A 19,382-nucleotide genomic window follows, 5' to 3' on the forward strand; every position below is an offset into this window, starting at 1 on the left:
TGGACCGATAATAGAATTAAGCATATATAAAGTTATTTAAATTAATCAAATATGAAGTTAACAAGTATAAAAGTTGACAATCATAATCAAGGTTACGTATTTAGATTATCGTTAAAGTGGAATACAGTGAGATTTTTTTTTTCCGTTTTCGGTCATGAAAATATGAAGCAAAGTATGTTGGTATGGAAATCAAAATACACGTAATTGCTTGGTACACCTAGTTATGATTATAATATAACTAGTAGTTCTGTGAACAGTAGACCTCGCGTAGTTGATTATAACGATTTGACAGCTGGCGAACTCTGGCGGAGTACAAACGAACTATTCAAGAAAGCTACCATCTTGACAGGATTGACCCCCACGCGATACGATATAATAATAATAATGTAATATTGATTTGAAAAAAATAAACACGACGACTTTTTCCTTCTTTTTTTAATACTTATTACTAAGTTTATCTATTTCATAGTTCTGTTTTTAAAAAATGCTACTAATTTTGGAAAAATCAGTTCTTTTAAATAACGAAAAACTCCACTATTATTATACACAGGTTCCTATTTTTATAGTATTGTAATTACCTATTATTATTACCAGCTCTGTACTGTTTACGTTAAGTTATGCTATGTTTGTGTTAAGTTTATGTTATGTTTATTTTGTGTTATTATTTTAAGTAACACAAACATAACATGTTCTATTATGTTTATGTTATGTTTGTTTTGTGTTTATTATTAAATGTTTATTTTTGTTATGCTACATTTATGTTGTATAATCCTATTTCCTATTTTTATAGTTTCTGTAAATACCTACTACGTAGGTAAGGAAATTTCTAATAAAGTTAATTGAATATATGAACTTTAATAAATCGAGAAAATTTGACTTGCTGCATTCATTGCCAAAATACATTGTAACCTAAAGAAACTATAAATATAATATATTAAATTGACATTCAAATAATATTCTTTGTGGTATATCACAAATATTATGTATATGTAAATAATATATTATGTGTGAGTTTAGTACGGACCAATAAACATTATAATAAAAAAATCTTTCGGTGAAAAGATGATCGTTTTCTCATTCCATGGTAAGTTTTACTATGTAAATGTACATTTTTTACACTAGCTCTACACATGTCATCTTTGGGGATGCTGTGTGGAGTAACTCTTCAAGGAAAGTTATGTGACGTAGTTCAGGGATGGAAAAATATATAAAGGATGGGTAGGAATCTGGGGGTCAGTGTGTCCAGGAGTGACGGACGTATGTATCCATCCTTCCCACTGCTGAGCAGTCCGGCTGGAGATCTCTCGATCCGGCCCGCCACGTAGAAAGTGGGCAGAAGCATCCGCAGCCAAGACCGGGAAATCTCTCCCCATGAACCCGGGCATCCCTGCTAAGTCACCAAATGTAGCGAACCTCTTGGGACAACAGAAGTGTAAGTCATCCAATAAACGGTTTCCGGGGTGGCGGTACCCACTCCCGCCTTCCAGATTGCATACAGCCTCTTTTAATTACAGTAAATAATTAATTACTTAAAGTGGACATTTAATTAGAACTAATAATTAATTAAGTAAAAATTGAATACATTTATTATGTTCTTGTTTTTTACCTATTGCAAGCTTTTTTTCTATCTTTGCACAGTGACATTGAGGTGATATATATCAAGAACATGCTTTAAAAATAGCCACAAAAATACTTTACTAATAACGAGCCAATATTACGTTTTTTTTAAATTTTGCAACTAGAATAATGATACCAGCAATCAACAAGGAATGGCAAAATAATAATATAAATCAGTAATTACATCAAACCTCATCAACTTGGATCCTAAGTTGATGAGGTTTGATGTAACATTGGCTCGTTATCAGTAAAATTACTTAACTAATAACGAGCCAATGTTACGTTTTTTTTTTAATTTTGCAACTAGAATACCTAATGATACCAGCAATGAACAAGAAATGGCAAAATAATAATATAAATAAGTAATTACATCAAACCTCATCAACTTGGATCCTAAGTTGATGAGTTTTAATGTAATATTGGCTCGTTATTAGTAAAATTACTTTACTAATAACGAGCCAATGTTACGTTTTTTTTTTAATTTTGCAACTAGAATACCTAATGATACCAGCAATGAACGAGGAATGGCAAAATAATAATATAAATAAGTAATTACATCAAACCTCATCAACTTGGATCCTAAGTTGATGAGGTTTGATGTAACATAGGCTCGTTATTGGTAAAATTACTTTACTAATAACGAGCCAATGTTACGTTTTTTTTTTTAATTTTGCAACTAGAATACCTAATGATACCAGCAATGAACAAGGAATGGCAAAATAATAATATAAATAAGTAATTACATCAAACCTCATCAACTTGGATCCTAAGTTGATGAGTTTTGATGTAACATAGGCTCGTTATTAGTAAAATTACTTTACTAATAACGAGCCAATGTTACGTTTTTTTTTTAATTTTGCAACTAGAATACATAATGATACCAGCAATGAACAAGGAATGGCAAAATAATAATATAAATAAGTAATTACAACAAACCTCATCAACTTGGATCCTAAGTTGATGAGGTTTGATGTAACATAGGCTCGTTATTAGTAAAATTACTTTACTAATAACGAGCCAATGTTACGTTTTTTTTTTAATTTTGCAACTAGAATACCTAATGATACCAGCAATGAACGAGGAATGGCAAAATAATAATATAAATAAGTAATTACATCAAACCTCATCAACTTGGATCCTAAGTTGATGAGGTTTGATGTAACATAGGCTCGTTATTGGTAAAATTACTTTACTAATAACGAGCCAATGTTACGTTTTTTTTTTAATTTTGCAACTAGAATACCTAATGATACCAGCAATGAACAAGGAATGGCAAAATAATAATATAAATAAGTAATTACATCAAACCTCATCAACTTGGATCCTAAGTTGATAAGGTTTGATGTAATATAGGCTCATTATTAGTAAAATTACTTTACTAATAACGAGCCAATGTTACGTTTTTTTTTAAATTTTGCAACTAGAATACCTAATGATACCAGCAATGAACAAGGAATGGCAAAATAATAATATAAATAAGTAATTACATCAAACTTCATCAACTTGGATCCTAAGAAGCAAGGTATTGAATGAAAATGTGATTATATATTAGAACTGATAAAATAAGCATGGATGGAAGAACGTATTTCGATATTATTAAAAGTAATTAAAACTATGGCTAGCGGTACGAGAACATTCATTGGGAACTTTATATGTACTACTGGTACGGCCATTCCTATACCGAAGAAGGTAATGTGGATACTAATAAAAAAAGAACAATAGAGGAAATGACAAGTTTTACTAATGTGATAATTGCGAGAAAAAATACATTTTCTAAAATGCAATTTTTTTAATATTAGTATTAACTCCTTTATTTAAGACAGCACCGGTTTTACTCAGGTAAAAGCATCTTCAAACTCATGTATTTTATTTATATTTTTCGGAAGGCAAAACAGTAAGTTGCTCAGCGTACAAATAAATATATAGAACCGAACTTTTACTATTGAAGTCTTATTTTTTTAAATACAAACTACTAAAAAATGTATGCCTTGAACATTTTGCACTAAGTTTCGTTGAATTTGTTTATAGTATGAGAAAGGATCACAAGAAGTAAGACATTTTATTTATTTGTTTTAAGGAACATTAACAGTTTTAATATTAATTCAATATACAAAGAAGGATGCAAAAGAAACAGACCAATTATAAATGTCCACAAATGGTTGATTTGGTAATATAAAACTAAGTATTTAATTTTTGATTTCACTTATTTTGATTTTGATTTGGATTCACCATCGATATACCCTCATTAAGGCTTTGGCATTTAAAGCATATTTGTGCCGAAACCGAATGGCGTTTGGTTACTTTTTTCTAAGACCCACAGGAGTTCATCATAAAAAATTAATCACGACTAGCTTTTTGCTCGTTGCAGTCAAATAGTACTTTTGGCCGTGAAAATCTCAAATATATTGCTAGTAAAAATTCATTCTAAAGCATTCACCTCCACAGGTCGATACTCCCGGGTAAAAGCAACCCGGCAAACGAGTTACTAACGCATTTTAAATTGTATACGATTGTGAAAATGACTTGAAATTTTCTTCCTCGCCGCTCTCAGGGGCGGGCCACTTCACGTTACAATATTACACCCGATAAATTACTGCTTCTAAATACGATATTAAAATTTATAAAAAACACCCCTGCCTCTAGGCGGGACCTCTGTAATTTGTAATCTAAATTTATAATTATTTTTTAATTAGCAGAACCGCGAAGAGCAGCAGCTTTAAGCTTGTTGCCGCCAAAAAGGACATTAGATGGATTTAGATAGTCCTTTTGGATTTTTATTGTTTGACCATTAATCCACGCTCCAGCACGTTTTGGCTTTTGGCAGTGGGTAATAAAAGTTTTGCCTGATGCAAGTTTCCGTTGCAACATCAATTTGATGAAATTTATAGATAAGCAGTACGCCATTTTAATTATTGATTATGTTTCGGGTAGATATTTGAGTTCATTTAACTGGCGTAGAAGGATTAAAGTAGATTGAATGCTGTAGAAATAGTATATCTAAGTCGTACGCGTGATAAAAGCACACAGGTGTGACAAATGAACGATTGAAGACGTAATCCATGTAGGTAAGCGTAAGGGATGTTTTATTGGTTTTTACATGTAAAGTGGGTGGACAGTTTATATCAGAAAAATGTATTATCGCCAATGGGTAGAGGAAATTGTTAAGGATGCCCCAGGAAGACATGTCCGTACGCCATTTTTTAATAAGTTGTATTACCTATTGATTAAAATTGGCTCCCACTTATTTATATACACAAACTGCAACAAGAAAATATACTTTTTCATGAAGAATAAATTTTGTTTATATATCTCTATAAATATCCGATAACCTGCCGAAACAGTTTGTCGGCAGGTTAATTTCACAATAATAATTATAACACTAAATCACAAATATAACGAGGAACCACAACATAGAAAATAAAGATAGAAGAATAACAAAAATTCAAATGGGTAATTTCAAACCTTTGTGAGGGGGGAGGGGGAGGGGTTCGACCCTTGGGGGGGAGGGGTTCAGTTAGAAAGAGAGGATTGTAAAATGTATTAGAAAGTTTTTTAGAAAGAGATGGTGCAAATAATATTGTTCTATTTTCCACGAATGTAATCTACGAGCACTATTCTCTTTTTTCATATGCAATGCTTAGGCTGATGGGGGGGTTTTAACCCACTAAACCCTCCCCCTCCCGTGTACGCCCTCGCAAGTGACTACAGAATAAAGACATAATATACACAGATAGACAGATATAACCCAGACAACATACTCATATAAGAGTATACTATTGTACGTATGCTTATAAGTAGAGACACCCATGCATAGCATTAACGATATTTTCGAATTAAAGCGATAAATGGTGTTTTTATAATCTTGTATTGACAGATCGTAGAACGAACATGACACACTCTACTGTAGAAACATGTGCCATGTTGAGTTTCAATCAATAATGCAATAAACATGTTTCAAGTGATTTTGCTAATTTAATTGTTTTTCCCCTCTTGCCGACTCCCATTCTTTGACGTTATCCTATTTAGCTATAAACGCTATGAAAACGAAAAATTATAGCTATTAACGCATTCAACTGTCCAGAGCCAGTAGAACTATTGAACTCCTAATTGGGTTTGTTGTGAGGTTGAAAAGAGTGGAGAATCGAAAGATATGAGGAAGAGGAATGTTGGGAAACGTAACACATATGTATATTTATAAGATTAGAAATGTATATCACAAACATAAACAATTTAAAAAATAAGTATATTCTATGAAATCTATGTACTAAATCATGGGCGGCTGCCATAATGAAGTACCCAACTGGAGCGGCGTACGCTGTAGGCGGAGAGGGAGAGCGTTCAGGGTAGAGGGGGTGATGAAGGGGGGTTGAAGAGGGGGAATAGCGATCAAAGGCGCATCAATTTAAATTTGCCCACGAGGGCGGCATCGAGGGGCGGGGGCGAGGGGCACTCGGTCCAGGGCGGAAAAGCCGCCCACGGGTCCGTAGCTAATAGGTACAAACATGTAAATATAAATTATGATGTTTGTTTGCGCATTGATTATTAATTGTTGAACATATTATTTTTGACTTTTGGGATAGTGAACCGTGTTGAATCCTCTGAACGGATATCAGGGTTATCTTAAAAGTCAGCTGTAGAAAAATAATGAAGAGTAACACAACTATCTACCCCAAGTCATACAAAATGAGAAAACATTTAAATCAACTCCAGCCTAATTCCATTGTATGGCATGAATTAGTATTGTAATGACGCGCAAATGGATGATAAAAGAAGTCTGGATCGCCACATTCGGGACAATTAAGCTCTTCATGTCGGGATAACTGAATGTGAATCAAGCAAGAACTAAATGACAAGGGGTGTGATATATGTTTCCATTGTTTCTTCCTTCCGCTGTCCTATGGAGAAACGGCGTTAATATTAGTTAATGTACAGCGCCATTGAGATGATTTTTCACAAAAACGGCGCTTAACAAATATTATCATTATATCCATTACTTATTTTCTTTGTTTTAGGTTATTTTTTTAACTTGCCGTCCTAACTAAATTTAAAAAGGGTGTTCAAATATCTAATGATCATTTACCAAGCAAGTTATCAAACAGATCACCCTAGAGGAGTTACCATTACAATCCTTAGATATTTCCCGAATAAACAATATCATCTCATTCATCATCCAATTCCCCAATTCGGGGCAACATCATCGTGGGGCAATTCGTATCACTGATCCCGCATTCATTTCCCGCCCGGCCCGAGCCGCTAATTGGCCCGACCTCCCCGCCAACCAATTACGGATACCGGGGGAGAATCATCTTCTCGTTCCTTCTGAACCCCCGTTCCCGTTCCACCCCCATTTCCCCAATTTCCTCTCTCTTTTCATGCCACTTCCGGAGTCGTTCTGTCCCATTTCCCCCCTCTTCCTGTCTGCGTCTTTCTAACGAGTTTCCCGGTGTTCTCTGTCCTTTGCTGTCTCCCGAAATGGTTCCCTAAATATCACCCACCCTCCCATTTGTACAACAAACACCCGAATGGAACAAAGATTCTCAACATTCTCTTATATTCTGTCTATTACCGATGGTTGTTTCATGTATATTTTTAAGTATGCACCGTTCTAGTAATACATAATAATAATGTGTGTATTTTAGTTTATGATCTGTTAATATGTAAAAAAAATTAAAATTATGGCTGAATGATTTGGACTTTGAAACACTTTTCCTACGAAATCTTTCATTTTTCACTACAGTATTTCCATAACTTTAAAATTTATTTATTTTTATTAATTTATTACATCTATTATTTATTTATATTACTTTTTATTGTACTTACAATTTTTTAAACATTAAATCATGAAACTTTGTTTCTTATTCAAAACAATATTACGTACATTATAAATTGCTGATGATGTATTTAATTTTATTTAAAAAGTGCCTTTATTTTCATTCTAATTTAATTTGTATTTTTTTGTACATATTACCCGCGCACAGGCAGTGCCTTTGAGGGTCCCCTTTACTTAACTTTGTTTTATATATCATACTACTTATTTTTTTCTATAAAATTTTGTACTTTTTTTGTAAAATTATAGGGATAAAATAAAGTTTAATAAAATTAGTAAAAAATGATAAGAAATTTTATTTTTCAACCAAACTTTTAAGCTTTTTTTTAATATGATGGCAATTGTTGTTTTATCTCTGTAGTAAAATACATATTTAGTAAATAGACTAATCTAACCTTACCTAATTAGGTATAGTGCATCTTCATTTAGTTTCTATCAAAATGAATTTCACATAACAATTAATATTTTATGTCCGTAATGTGATAACATAAGTTAAATTAATTAGTGATAATTTATTTGTAATCAGTATATTTATTTCATAATTAAATTACCGTTTCACAATTATTTATCTTGTACAACGGTTGTTTATATAATTATTCTGAAAAGAAGGTATCTATGTCTATTAAGGTACTAATAATTTGGGTAATAATTTTGTTTTTTTCAAAAAAGCATGTTTGACTAACAGATTACGCTAAAAAAACATTTTTTTACCTCTCGCAGGTGAATTCTATATAATATAGATATATCCAAACACACACGTATTTGAATGCACAATTGTGTCAAAATTTCAAAGCAATAGGTGAAGAATTTTCGGACATTTAAGATCTTAAACAAACGAACTTATACATTTTTATTTAAATAACGATGATGATGATTGAAGATAGATAGATTATTTATGTTAACTTAATGAGTGTGTTTATTTTATGTCGGGTAGGTCATAAAGTCGATTCAACTACTCAATAAACAGCATCTACCTCGTGTGTTTATAATCTGTTTGATGCTTTGTCGTATTTGTTGCCGAGACCTTTTTGTTTCAAAGCTCATGTAATAAGTATAATATTCAATTTTGACCCAGGAGTATACAAATAGGACAGACCGCCGCACAACTCTGTATTGGCACACACTCCTTGCCAGTGGCGGATCCAGGGGGGGGTCACGGTGGTCATGACCCCCCCCCCCTGGGCCCCAGCCCAGGGGGGGTTATGACTACCTAGGTCCTGGGCCCATCCAGGACCTAGGTGGACCACTAATTAAAATTGTTAAACATAATGTTTTTATATATTTTTTGTCACAATATAAATTTTATTTAAGTACTTTCAATATTTAATTAATTTAATATAATACTTTGTTTGACGGCAAACGCATTATTCGGGAACGAACGCATCGAAAATTCGAATGTTACCGCGTCACCGCGCACCGCCACCGGCGCGCGCTTCGGCCGCCACCTTTCATATTATTATGACACATTTTATGTAACCACGTGTGACGCTTGCGCGCGCTTTGTTTCGACTAACGTCTAGCAAAACCTAACCTCAATCGGAACGACTAAACTTTATTAATAAAGTGTTTACTTTTATTTGTTTACTAAGTTAAAAAAAATAAGTTCCAATTATAAGTAATAGTGTTCTTAAAAATTGTTGCTGCAAATTCAATTCATTACAAGAAATGGTAAGTAATCTAATCAGTTTCTTCATTATGCCAGTGTATGTGTGTTTAAACTCAAATGTTATTTGTTAATGTTCTAAGGCTGGGGTTAGACTCGTAAGTTTTTTTTCCTGTAAATCGCTCTTGAAGGCGAGTTTGGCCAAATTCCCAATGTAAACGACACCAAAAGTCACTTAACGTAATTTTAGTAAGTTACAGAACTTATTCTTTCGGAAGTTTTTTGACAGGTCTGGACAGGTCTAACGCGCCCGCGCGAATTACCAGCCTTCCTATACTTCCTAAAGCAATTCTTAAGGCGAGACACAACCTCGTTCATCGAGGTTTTGCCCAAGGCTAACATTTTAATTTATTTCGGCGAAATTATAATTGAATTTAAAAAAAATAAAATTATGCCGCACGAGGGATGCAAGTTATTTATATTTTAGATTAATAAAACAATACCTTACAATTAATATATTTTACGTTCAACGATTTTAAAACTTTATAACCCGTGTATAACTATAAAGTTAGCGGACTTAGCGGTAAGTACCAGATTTTATTTTTCTAGATGATGAATTAATAACTTCGGAAGTGGACACATTTTTAATATTTGTAACAAATTCTTCAGAATCAATTAAAATGAAGGCTAAAAGTGTGGATAGATTTTTTTACTAAGATTACGAAAACGTTAGTAATTTTTTTTAGAAATGCATAGTATTATTTTTAATGATGGATTTTGAATGATTTACATGAAAATGTTCCGTCTCCGATTATGTTCCCTTAATTTTGTAAAATTCCACACTGATTATTTTTTTTATACGGCAACACTTTGATATCCAGCGAATTTTTGAATTTGACGTTTAACGTTCACTAGATTTATTGTTTGTTCTCTGCGAACTTAACCACTTAACTTTTGATTTGACTTTTTGCATGAGTAGGTGGTTTGGTATATTTATGATTTTTGCTAAAGATGGCGGTGTTTTGACAGATGTTATGAACAGAACTCCGTACAATTTCATGCCATTTTTGTGACATTCGTGTGGAAAACGTTCTTTTTTAAATGACTTTCGGCTAGTTAATTACCGTTTTTTTGCACATATAAAATTATGTCCCGTCTTTCCGGTTTATAAAAAGTCAGGACATACCGCAGTCGATTTCTGACATTATTTTAAATTGCGATATTGAGATGTATCCTAATGTAAGAAATTTTTTATGTATTATGGCTACACTACCTGTTAGTGTAGCGACAGCGGAAAGATCTTTCTCTACGTTACGAAGAATCAAATCGTGGCTAAGAGCTTCAATGGTTGAAGAACGCCTAACCGGACTGGCACTTCTCCACGTTCATAAAAACGTACCAATTGAAGTAGATGAGGTGATAACGCGTTTCGGGAGAAGAAGTAAACGAAAATTTGATTTTTTTATTTAAGATGAAGCTATCCTTTTTTTTATTTTATTTTTATTTTTTTATTTAGTAACTATAGTACATTTTTTTAAACATTTTTATAAGAATTATATATATTTATATGATTAATTGATATAGATTTTTATAGTCCTCCTCACTAGGAGATCCTGTGCTGAGGGGGACTAGGTTTTGAATAATTTTTCAGCGACTTCTATGGTTCGACTTCATGTTTTGGGTAAGGTTTTCCAGAAACTTCTACGACGATGTTTTTAATAGGCTAGTGAGTTCTTTTTCTGGTAGTTCCTTAAGCCAAGATTTAATGTCCTTAATGTAGTGATTTTTGGTTTTAATTTGTTTGATACTAAGTGGGAGTTTGTTATATACCTTTATTGCTAAAAAATTAGAACTTTTTTGTCCAAAGGTAGAGTTACACTTTGGTATATTTTGTATCTCTGTTTCTTTGGCTCTGGTTTTATAAGTATGTGAGGTGTTTACTTCTGAATTATTTTTGAGGTGGTGTACCTGAATGTTTTTGGCATAGATTTTCTGTATACTTGGAACGTCAAAATGCTTAAAAATTTCTGTTGTTGACGTCCTTATGGGGACCTTTAGTATGGTGTATGTAAATTTGATAAAAATACATATACCTAGTTTTTTTAAAGTATGTATTAGTTACATTTTGTTAATATGTATATATATATATATACTTAATCAAGTTTCTTTTTATTAATATATGTAGCTGGGAGCAGTTCCTTGATAATGTCTAATACTGATATTTGTTTGCCGGGTTTGAACCCGCGATCTTCGGATCGCTAGCTGGCAGCCTTTCCCCTCTACCATGGAGGCCGTCGAAATTTTACTTTTTGTTTTAAAATAATATTTATTGTATTCGTTTTAATTATGCTCTTTTTGGAATAAATTCAGCATAGGTAGATGCAAGTTATTTATTTTCACCGTTTTTTTTTAAGTCTATGTATCCATAAATTGATGTATCTAATGAAGAATATTTTCATTTGAGAAATTTTAGGTTGACGAATATAATGCTTAAATTCAGTATTGGTAGATCAGAGTTAATATTTTATAAGAATAATTTTTAAATATATGTAGCAGTGAGCTGTTCCTTGAAAATGTCTAATACTGAGATTTGTTTGCCGGGGTTCGAACCCGCGATATCTATTGTATTTGTTTTAATTATGCTCTTTTAGGATAAATTCAGAATAGCTAGATGCTATTTATTATTTATTTTAACCTTTTTTTTAAGTGTATGTATCCATAAATTGATGCATCTATTGTAGAATATATTTAAACCTAGCTGTGAGTTGTTCCATCATCATTTCTAATATTGAGATTGGTTTGTTGATTTGTTTCCAAAAAATTTATTTGTAAATAAATTTTACAAAAATTTTAGATGTGGTAATTTGATAAAGTGTATGTAAATTTGATAAAAGTACATATACCTAGTTTTGTAAAAGAACGTATTAGTTACATTTTGTTAATATATATACATATTATATTTAACTTAATCAAGTTTCTTTTTATTAATATTTATATGTACCTATTAATAATTCACTTTCAGAATATTTTTGTTTGGATTGTAAATAAATAAAATCAATTCAAATTTTATAAATATTTACTTTTATTAGCGTTCCCCATAGTTTGAGGATTGTCGATAATATTGACTACGCTGCCGGCTCGGCTGCTGCTGGCAAAATAGAATGGACGGTATTCATCCACCAGGTAACAAGGTATTAACAAGCGTATGGAAGCATCGGCGAACGGAGATCTCGCTGGGCGCTTCTTACGTATTGCAAGCACCGCGTCATGACAACAATATTTATTTCAAATTACTTGCCTCGTGCAAATCAGGCCAAAATATGACGGTGCAAGGCGCTCGGTTTTAAAATTTATAAAGCACAAGAATCGAAATATTTCCAGCGTTTATATTCCTCTTAAATATGGAAGTACAGTACTTACATTTATTAATAACATTTGCTGCACACGATTGGTCCTAAAGGAGTTCAAATTTTTTTTTCATTTGGCCTCACTATTGAGAAGAGCACGCTGGAAGGCATTATTCTACTCTTCGATAGACTGGATAGACACTTCATACCTACAGTGAATATTACAGTGGAACGATTCAAATTCTTTACCAGGAAGCAAAGAAATAACGGTCAACAGGCTGTTATTATTTGTCTATTTTGTCGTGACAAGCAAAGTGTTACAATAATAATGTCGAGTCAAATTCTGCAAATGCAGAATGCTACGGATATGGTTGGCGAGTGGAAACGTTTTAAGCAATCATTTCTTTTATATATGATGGCGAATAACTACAACGAGGAAAAGGAAATTCAAAAAGTTGCAAGATTCCTACACACAATACTATGTTGAAGACACACCTGACACCATGTTATATTGTGGTGAAATAAGAACACGATTAATAATTGTAATCTGTACTGTATTGGTTGACAATTGACATTACACGAGCCTACGCCGCCCGGGCTTGCGGAGCAAAAGACAATATTAATGATATACCTAGTGTTACCATATCCAACAATACCTACTTTTTACTTGTATATATTATTATCAAAATTAAATTATAACTTCTTGTAACTGTAACTGACCGGACCTAAGTCCTCCATCACAACACAAGCAAGCATTTTCGGCTTTCTGTGGTGGTGGTAGGAGTTATTGTTGGGTTATTCGTAACCCGGGAATGTTTGTCTTTCTTTAAAAAAAAAAAAAAAAAACTTGACCACGACTACGTGACCCCCCCCTGGCGCCAAAGCTGGATCCGCCCTTGCTCCTTGCTTCATTCATATTCATACCTACTATTCTGACTCTTGGCATGACTGGACTCAAGTCACATTTGACACTCATTTGATTCACTTGATCCTACATTCTGTTTTTTTGACTCTCGGCATAGCCGGACTCAAGTATTTGATTCACTTGATCCTACGTTCTGTTATTTTGACTCTTGGCATGGCCGGACTCAAATCCTAGATTCACTTAATCCTATGTTTTGTTATTCTGACTCTTGGCATGACCGGACTCAAGTATTTGATTCACTTGATCCTACGTTCTGTTATTTTGACTCTTGGCATGGCCGGACTCAAGTCCTAGATTCACTTGATCCTATGTTTTGTTATTTTGACTCTTGGCATGGCCGGACTCAAGTCCTAGATTCACTTGATCCTATGTTTTGTTATTTTGACTCTTGGCATGGCCGGACTCAAGTATTTGATTCACTTGATCCTACGTTCTGTTATTTTGACTCTTGGTATGGCTGGACTCAAGTCCTAGATTCACTTGATCCTATGTTTTGTTATTTTGACTCTTGGCATGGCCGGACTCAAGTCTTTGATTCACTTGATGCTATATTCTAATTCTGGTTACAATTTCATTTCATTGAAAAAATGATCTCTAAACTTTAGGGATCCCTGATCTCCTTATGAAGCAGATGTAACCCGCTGGCATCCTCCCAACTGCGGTCCAGATAGCGACTTGGCAACAATTGTTGCCCGCTCTGGGGGCAAAAACACACATTCTAGTTATGGACATGAAAGCGTTAACTACGCTAATTTTATCTCTTCAATTATTTATTAGTAATATTTTTATATGGAAATCATTATTTTATTTAATGGAAGACGTTTATTCTATTATGATTTTTTCCAATATTCTCACAACTCTTTCACGTTGTGCCAATATTTCACAGGATCAGAAATGTATATTACGTATAATATATGTATTAAGAAGTATTCATTTGTAGAAGCTACAGACAAAATGTCGTGTGACACCTTATGGGACTACCTATTCTTAGAACTTAATAATATTCATGACATTGTAATGTTCGTAAAAATTCAACATTTTATCATTGAAAAAATCAAAAAGTATTAAGTAGATAATGAAACAGAAACTCAACGTGCATTAATCAACAAAAACTTTCAAAGGGTGAGCTCTGACATTATGAAAATCAGCAAATAAAAAATAGCAACTGTAAGTATTGAAATTTACCGTAAGATGAAATATTTTTTTGTGTTTTAAGTGAAATATGGACATATTTAATCCGAATCACGGGCAATGCCGGGTAGAAAAAGAGTAGTTTTATTTTTGTGAAACTATATAATTATTAATTGAATTAAATTTGTCCATTTTAAATATTGGCTTGTAAGTTAGGAAGGCACCTACCTACCTTATAAAAATCTGTGTGTAAATTTCCATTCTGAGATAAAGTTATATTGATACACCAGCAAAATATACTTTACTTTAAATGTATAATTAAATATTATCATCTCTTACTTGCGATGTGAAGATACAGGAGAACGGAAACCACCCCTGTAGGGAAAGGGTGTAGCCAGTAGCTAGTAGCCACCCATTCGTCCCCCTCCCCCTTCACCCACCAAGAGGCTACACCACTGAAGGAGTTTACTAAATGCAAACGCGGCTCGTGAGATGTTTTACAAACTTTGTTAAACACTCTATTATTAAATGGGCTCAATTTTAAATGGGAGTCCTTATAAACTTGAGCTTCCAGGGGCGGATTCCGGACTAAACGAATGGAAATTTTGAAAGTTCAACAGCATTATAAATATTTACGAGTTTATTTCGACATAACTAGGTACTTTACTGATACTACGCTTTTCGTATAGAAGCCAACAACACTAATGCAGCAAATAACTCAACCACTCGCACAATCACAACATATAGAAGTCAACAACACTAATGTAGCAAATAACTCACCAATCACAACACATAGAAGTCGACAACAATAATGCAGCAAATAACTCACCAATCACTCGCACAATCACAACACATAGAAGTCAACAACAATAATGCAGCAAATAACTCACCAATCACAACACATAGAAGTCAACAACACTAATGTAGCAAATAACTCACCAATCACTCGCACAATCACAACACATAGAAGTCAACAACAATAATGCAGCAAATAACTCACAAATCGCTCGCACAATCACAACACATAGAAGTCAACAACAATAATGCAGCAAATAACTGACCAATCACAACTCATAGAAGTCAACAACACTAATGCAGCAAATAATTCACCAATCACAACATATATACTCACTACTAAAAATTGCCAAACCTGTACATTTTTCATGATTCTTTTCTAATGTATAAAACTAATTTATAAAAAAAATTAGCGCGATATATCATTTAAAAACTATTTGTACTTAATTTTCCAAACGTATTAACAGTCTATTACAATTCGTTAATTTCGTGTACCTACCCTAAAGAATATTGCTCAATTATTGAGCAATTGAAAATAACGGGCGTAAACAAATAATTTGTCCTAATTTTATAAAGTAATACCTAGCTAAAAACGTATTTTTATAAAATTAATTAACTAACGACATCTATGAACAAGTAGAAGATAACAAGCGTCGCGTTTAACCAAAACCTCCCGGGACACTGAATCAAATCAGCCTCCTAACTTGTATGAGAATCTCCAAAAAAAAAAATTTTATTTATTTTTTTATAGTAACTAAAACATTTAAAGATGTTTTAATAAATAAGAATAAATTGAAAAAAAAACATATTTTTTGTAAAATCCCATAAAAGTTAGGAGGATGCTTTGAATGAGTGTCCCGGCCTTGTGATCTAGGAGGTTTTGGTTTAACAATAAGATGATTTTTTTGTTTGCGCATATGTGTAAGGAATATGATTACATAGCTTTGTCCATTTAAAAACTCATTTCTTTTAAGAAAGGCAAAAAAATACAATATTATAACTGTGATTCAATCCAGCATTGTATTTGTATACCTATCTTGAAAGAATTGAGTTTTATACGGATACAACTATTTATTCATGTTTATATTACTATGTACATGCGCAAACAAACAAATCATCTTGATATTTTAAGGCATAACTTGCAAAATACGTGTTTTTTTGCTAAAATAATTAAATTAGCGCCATCTACGATCGCGCACATTATAACATATATGTTCTTAGAGTTAATTACATATGATTTGAGGTAGAACATATTGAGCTCGCTTCTGTTTGGTCTTCCGATTTCCAACAAAATATGTTTTTAGCTCCATGAATAAATATCACACTAAATTCATAAACAGAGTTTCAATAGTTTTTTTAACGTTTGGAATATCACCGAAAGTATACATCTAATCTTTGTAAGCACAAAGATTAGAGATGTTATACTGCGTATACATTTGCGAACCGAAACGTGAGATGAGCCTCGAATTATGGAAGAAACGAAGCAACCGAAAGCGGCGTTTCGAGCGATTTCGGCTTTCGGTTTGCAAATGCACGCAGCATCAGATATTATGCATCTAACCACGATTTTCAGAACGAAATATAAACTAAATAGGTAGGTAGGTACAGATGATTTACGTCCAATCTGTCACGTCAATATTTTGTTGACTTACATAATTTAGCTTTTACTCACATTATAATGTTAATCGTGATGATAAAGCTTTTTATATTATGTTTTACCCGATTATCATAATTAGGTGAGTATATTTTTATATCTAGAAAGGCAATGGCTCATCCTAAAAAACAGTATCTACTCAAAAAACCTTGCACTCCATATTTGGTGTATAAAGCTCACCATATCTTTCTACACACTTATGTTTACGGAACATAACATTTTACTTTGAATATAAGGTATAAATAAATAATTTAGAATGGCATTCAATGATATACAAAATGGTAAACAAAAATAATACCAATAAAGTTATTAATAATAAAATAATATTTAAAAATAATTAATATTCGAGCCGAACCCTCTGATATGAAAATATCTGGAGTCAGTGAATTATTTTCCCATTTGATCTCTGGTGAGTTGACGTGTTGTTCTTGTATTGTTTTGTATTTATTTTGCTTATATAATGCACTTGCATAATGTTGATTGACTAGATGATCATTTGTGGAAAAGTGAGTGGAAGGGTTTAGTTTTTTCCTACGGGGAAGATTTAACCCGGACAAAAAAATCGGAAGCATAAAAAAATAAAAAAATTATAATTAAAAAAAAAAACACTCTAAATAAACTATTAATTTTGTCAATTACTCGCGGGCGGTAATTTTTTCCCAAAAAACACCACAATCGGTGAGCTCTCGATGGTCAGTAAAAACATAAAAGGCATCAAAACCTAAAGTGAAACAGCCAAATTACAGAACTAGTAAAAGAATATGACAAATTTCAATATGTAAACTGTAACACAGTGGCATCCTCTAGCATGACTGATGAAATAATACAAAAAATTTATCCACTGAAAAAAAATTGCGTAAAATACAAAAAAAAATATGAAAAAAATAAATATAAATAAGAAAAAATATATATGAATGTCGTGCCTACATATCTGGTAGGTTAAGAAAACTTTTTAATGTAAAAATAATCAAAAATATATACTCTGCCCTTGTTCTCTTATCTTACAAAAACGATCTAAACTCAGTAAAAATTTCACAAAGAATCATCAGGAAATACCTACTTTAAAAAATTCTTCCTTCTCAACAAAATTACTTTTTAAACTGTTTCCAGAAACAAATGTCGAATAATTTCAATTTTTTTAAATGTGTAAAGAAAAAAATCTCAAATAAAATTAGAAATACTACCAACTTACGCGAAATGGAAACCTATTTATAACACCGTTCAAAAAACCCAAATGAAAAACCCATTTTTCATTTTTTCATTTTCCCAGAAAAATGTATTTCCCTTATTATTCATAAAAAATTACAATAATCTCACTACCAAATTGCATTGGTGTATTATTAAACAATCAGGTATTTTTAAACTTACAAGTAAATATTTTACACAAAACATTTGCAAATAGATGACAAGTAAATATTTTTTACAAAACATTTATAAATAAAAGCAAAATTAATATGTAGGTACCAACCAAAATAATAATAGTGGTTCCCAATATAATATTTTGTAAAATACGTGATTAAAATATAACATGTCATATTTTAAAAAAAAGATAATAAAATCATATCTATTATATAACATGAATGTCATCTTAGTTTCTAACCTTTACCCTGTAGCAGAGTTACGCATCATAAAAAGGTTCGTTTCAAGAATACACCGTGAACACACTATTTAAAACTCATTGCTACTTGTCCAAAGATGGCGGTAGCTTGCTAGCATTTGTTTATGAAAGATATCTTGAACATTTGGACAAATGATCATAGATGGCAGGAAACAAGAATAAATGAAAAAGATTACTCATTATTGCCCCTTGTTCCCGCAAGATGGCGTGAGATGAAATTTTCTACGGAACAACGGTTTTCAAAACGAGATGGTCGCATACGCATTCTTTATCGCACTTTTTATATTCGTCCGCTATCATTAGGAAAGTACGTAGGGGGAAACGCGCTCACCTGAGTTCTGCTCGAGCAGGTGTAACAGTTATTTGCGTGTTCCACATTACACTCCGTCAAACTTAGCCCATAATAATAATCGTCGTGACAACAAAACAATTGGAAAAGTTGCTAAACAAACTGTGTAGTGAGTAATTACTTCTGTCAATCGAGTGGCGTTTCTTATTTTCATTATTACGATATTCAGCATTTCAGTGAGGTTTTTTAGTGTGGTTCGATGACTGACTGTGATATCAGAATGTTGATATTCTTTTGAAGTGTTTTCTAAATGACCGTGTTATAAAAAAGCTTTAAAATGACTACAGACAGATTCCACAAGTAAGTTCAACTAAGTTCAACGACTATTATTTGTTTTGTATGTTGTTGTACAGCCTGTCAAAAATTAAATATAAATATTTTTTTAAATTATTGGTCGAATCTATTTTTGTGAAGTCATTAATTTCCACAGTAAAGAAACCAATATTTAATCTTTTGGAAATATATTTTCATATCTTTGTTTTCTTATCGGCGATACCAAGTAATGCTGATAAACCC

General features: G+C 32.5%; 1 protein-coding gene across 1 annotated transcript in view; it reads left to right on the top strand.

Moving 5' to 3' along the window:
• Positions 1-18,774: 18,774 nt before the first annotated feature.
• Sans (SAM_USH1G_HARP domain-containing protein Sans) overlaps positions 18,775-19,382 on the top strand; it is a 37,851-nt gene continuing 37,243 nt past the window's right edge. The window contains exon 1 of the mRNA XM_089637779.1: positions 18,775-19,166. Coding sequence (XP_089493905.1) covers positions 19,144-19,166 — 23 coding nt within the window. The 5' untranslated portion in view covers positions 18,775-19,143. The remainder of the gene's footprint in view (positions 19,167-19,382) is intronic.

This window comes from Hesperophylax consimilis, chromosome 12 (assembly GCF_061612785.1).
Source record: "Hesperophylax consimilis isolate HC1 chromosome 12, BYU_Hcon_1.0, whole genome shotgun sequence".
NCBI classification, from domain to species: domain Eukaryota; kingdom Metazoa; phylum Arthropoda; class Insecta; order Trichoptera; family Limnephilidae; genus Hesperophylax; species Hesperophylax consimilis.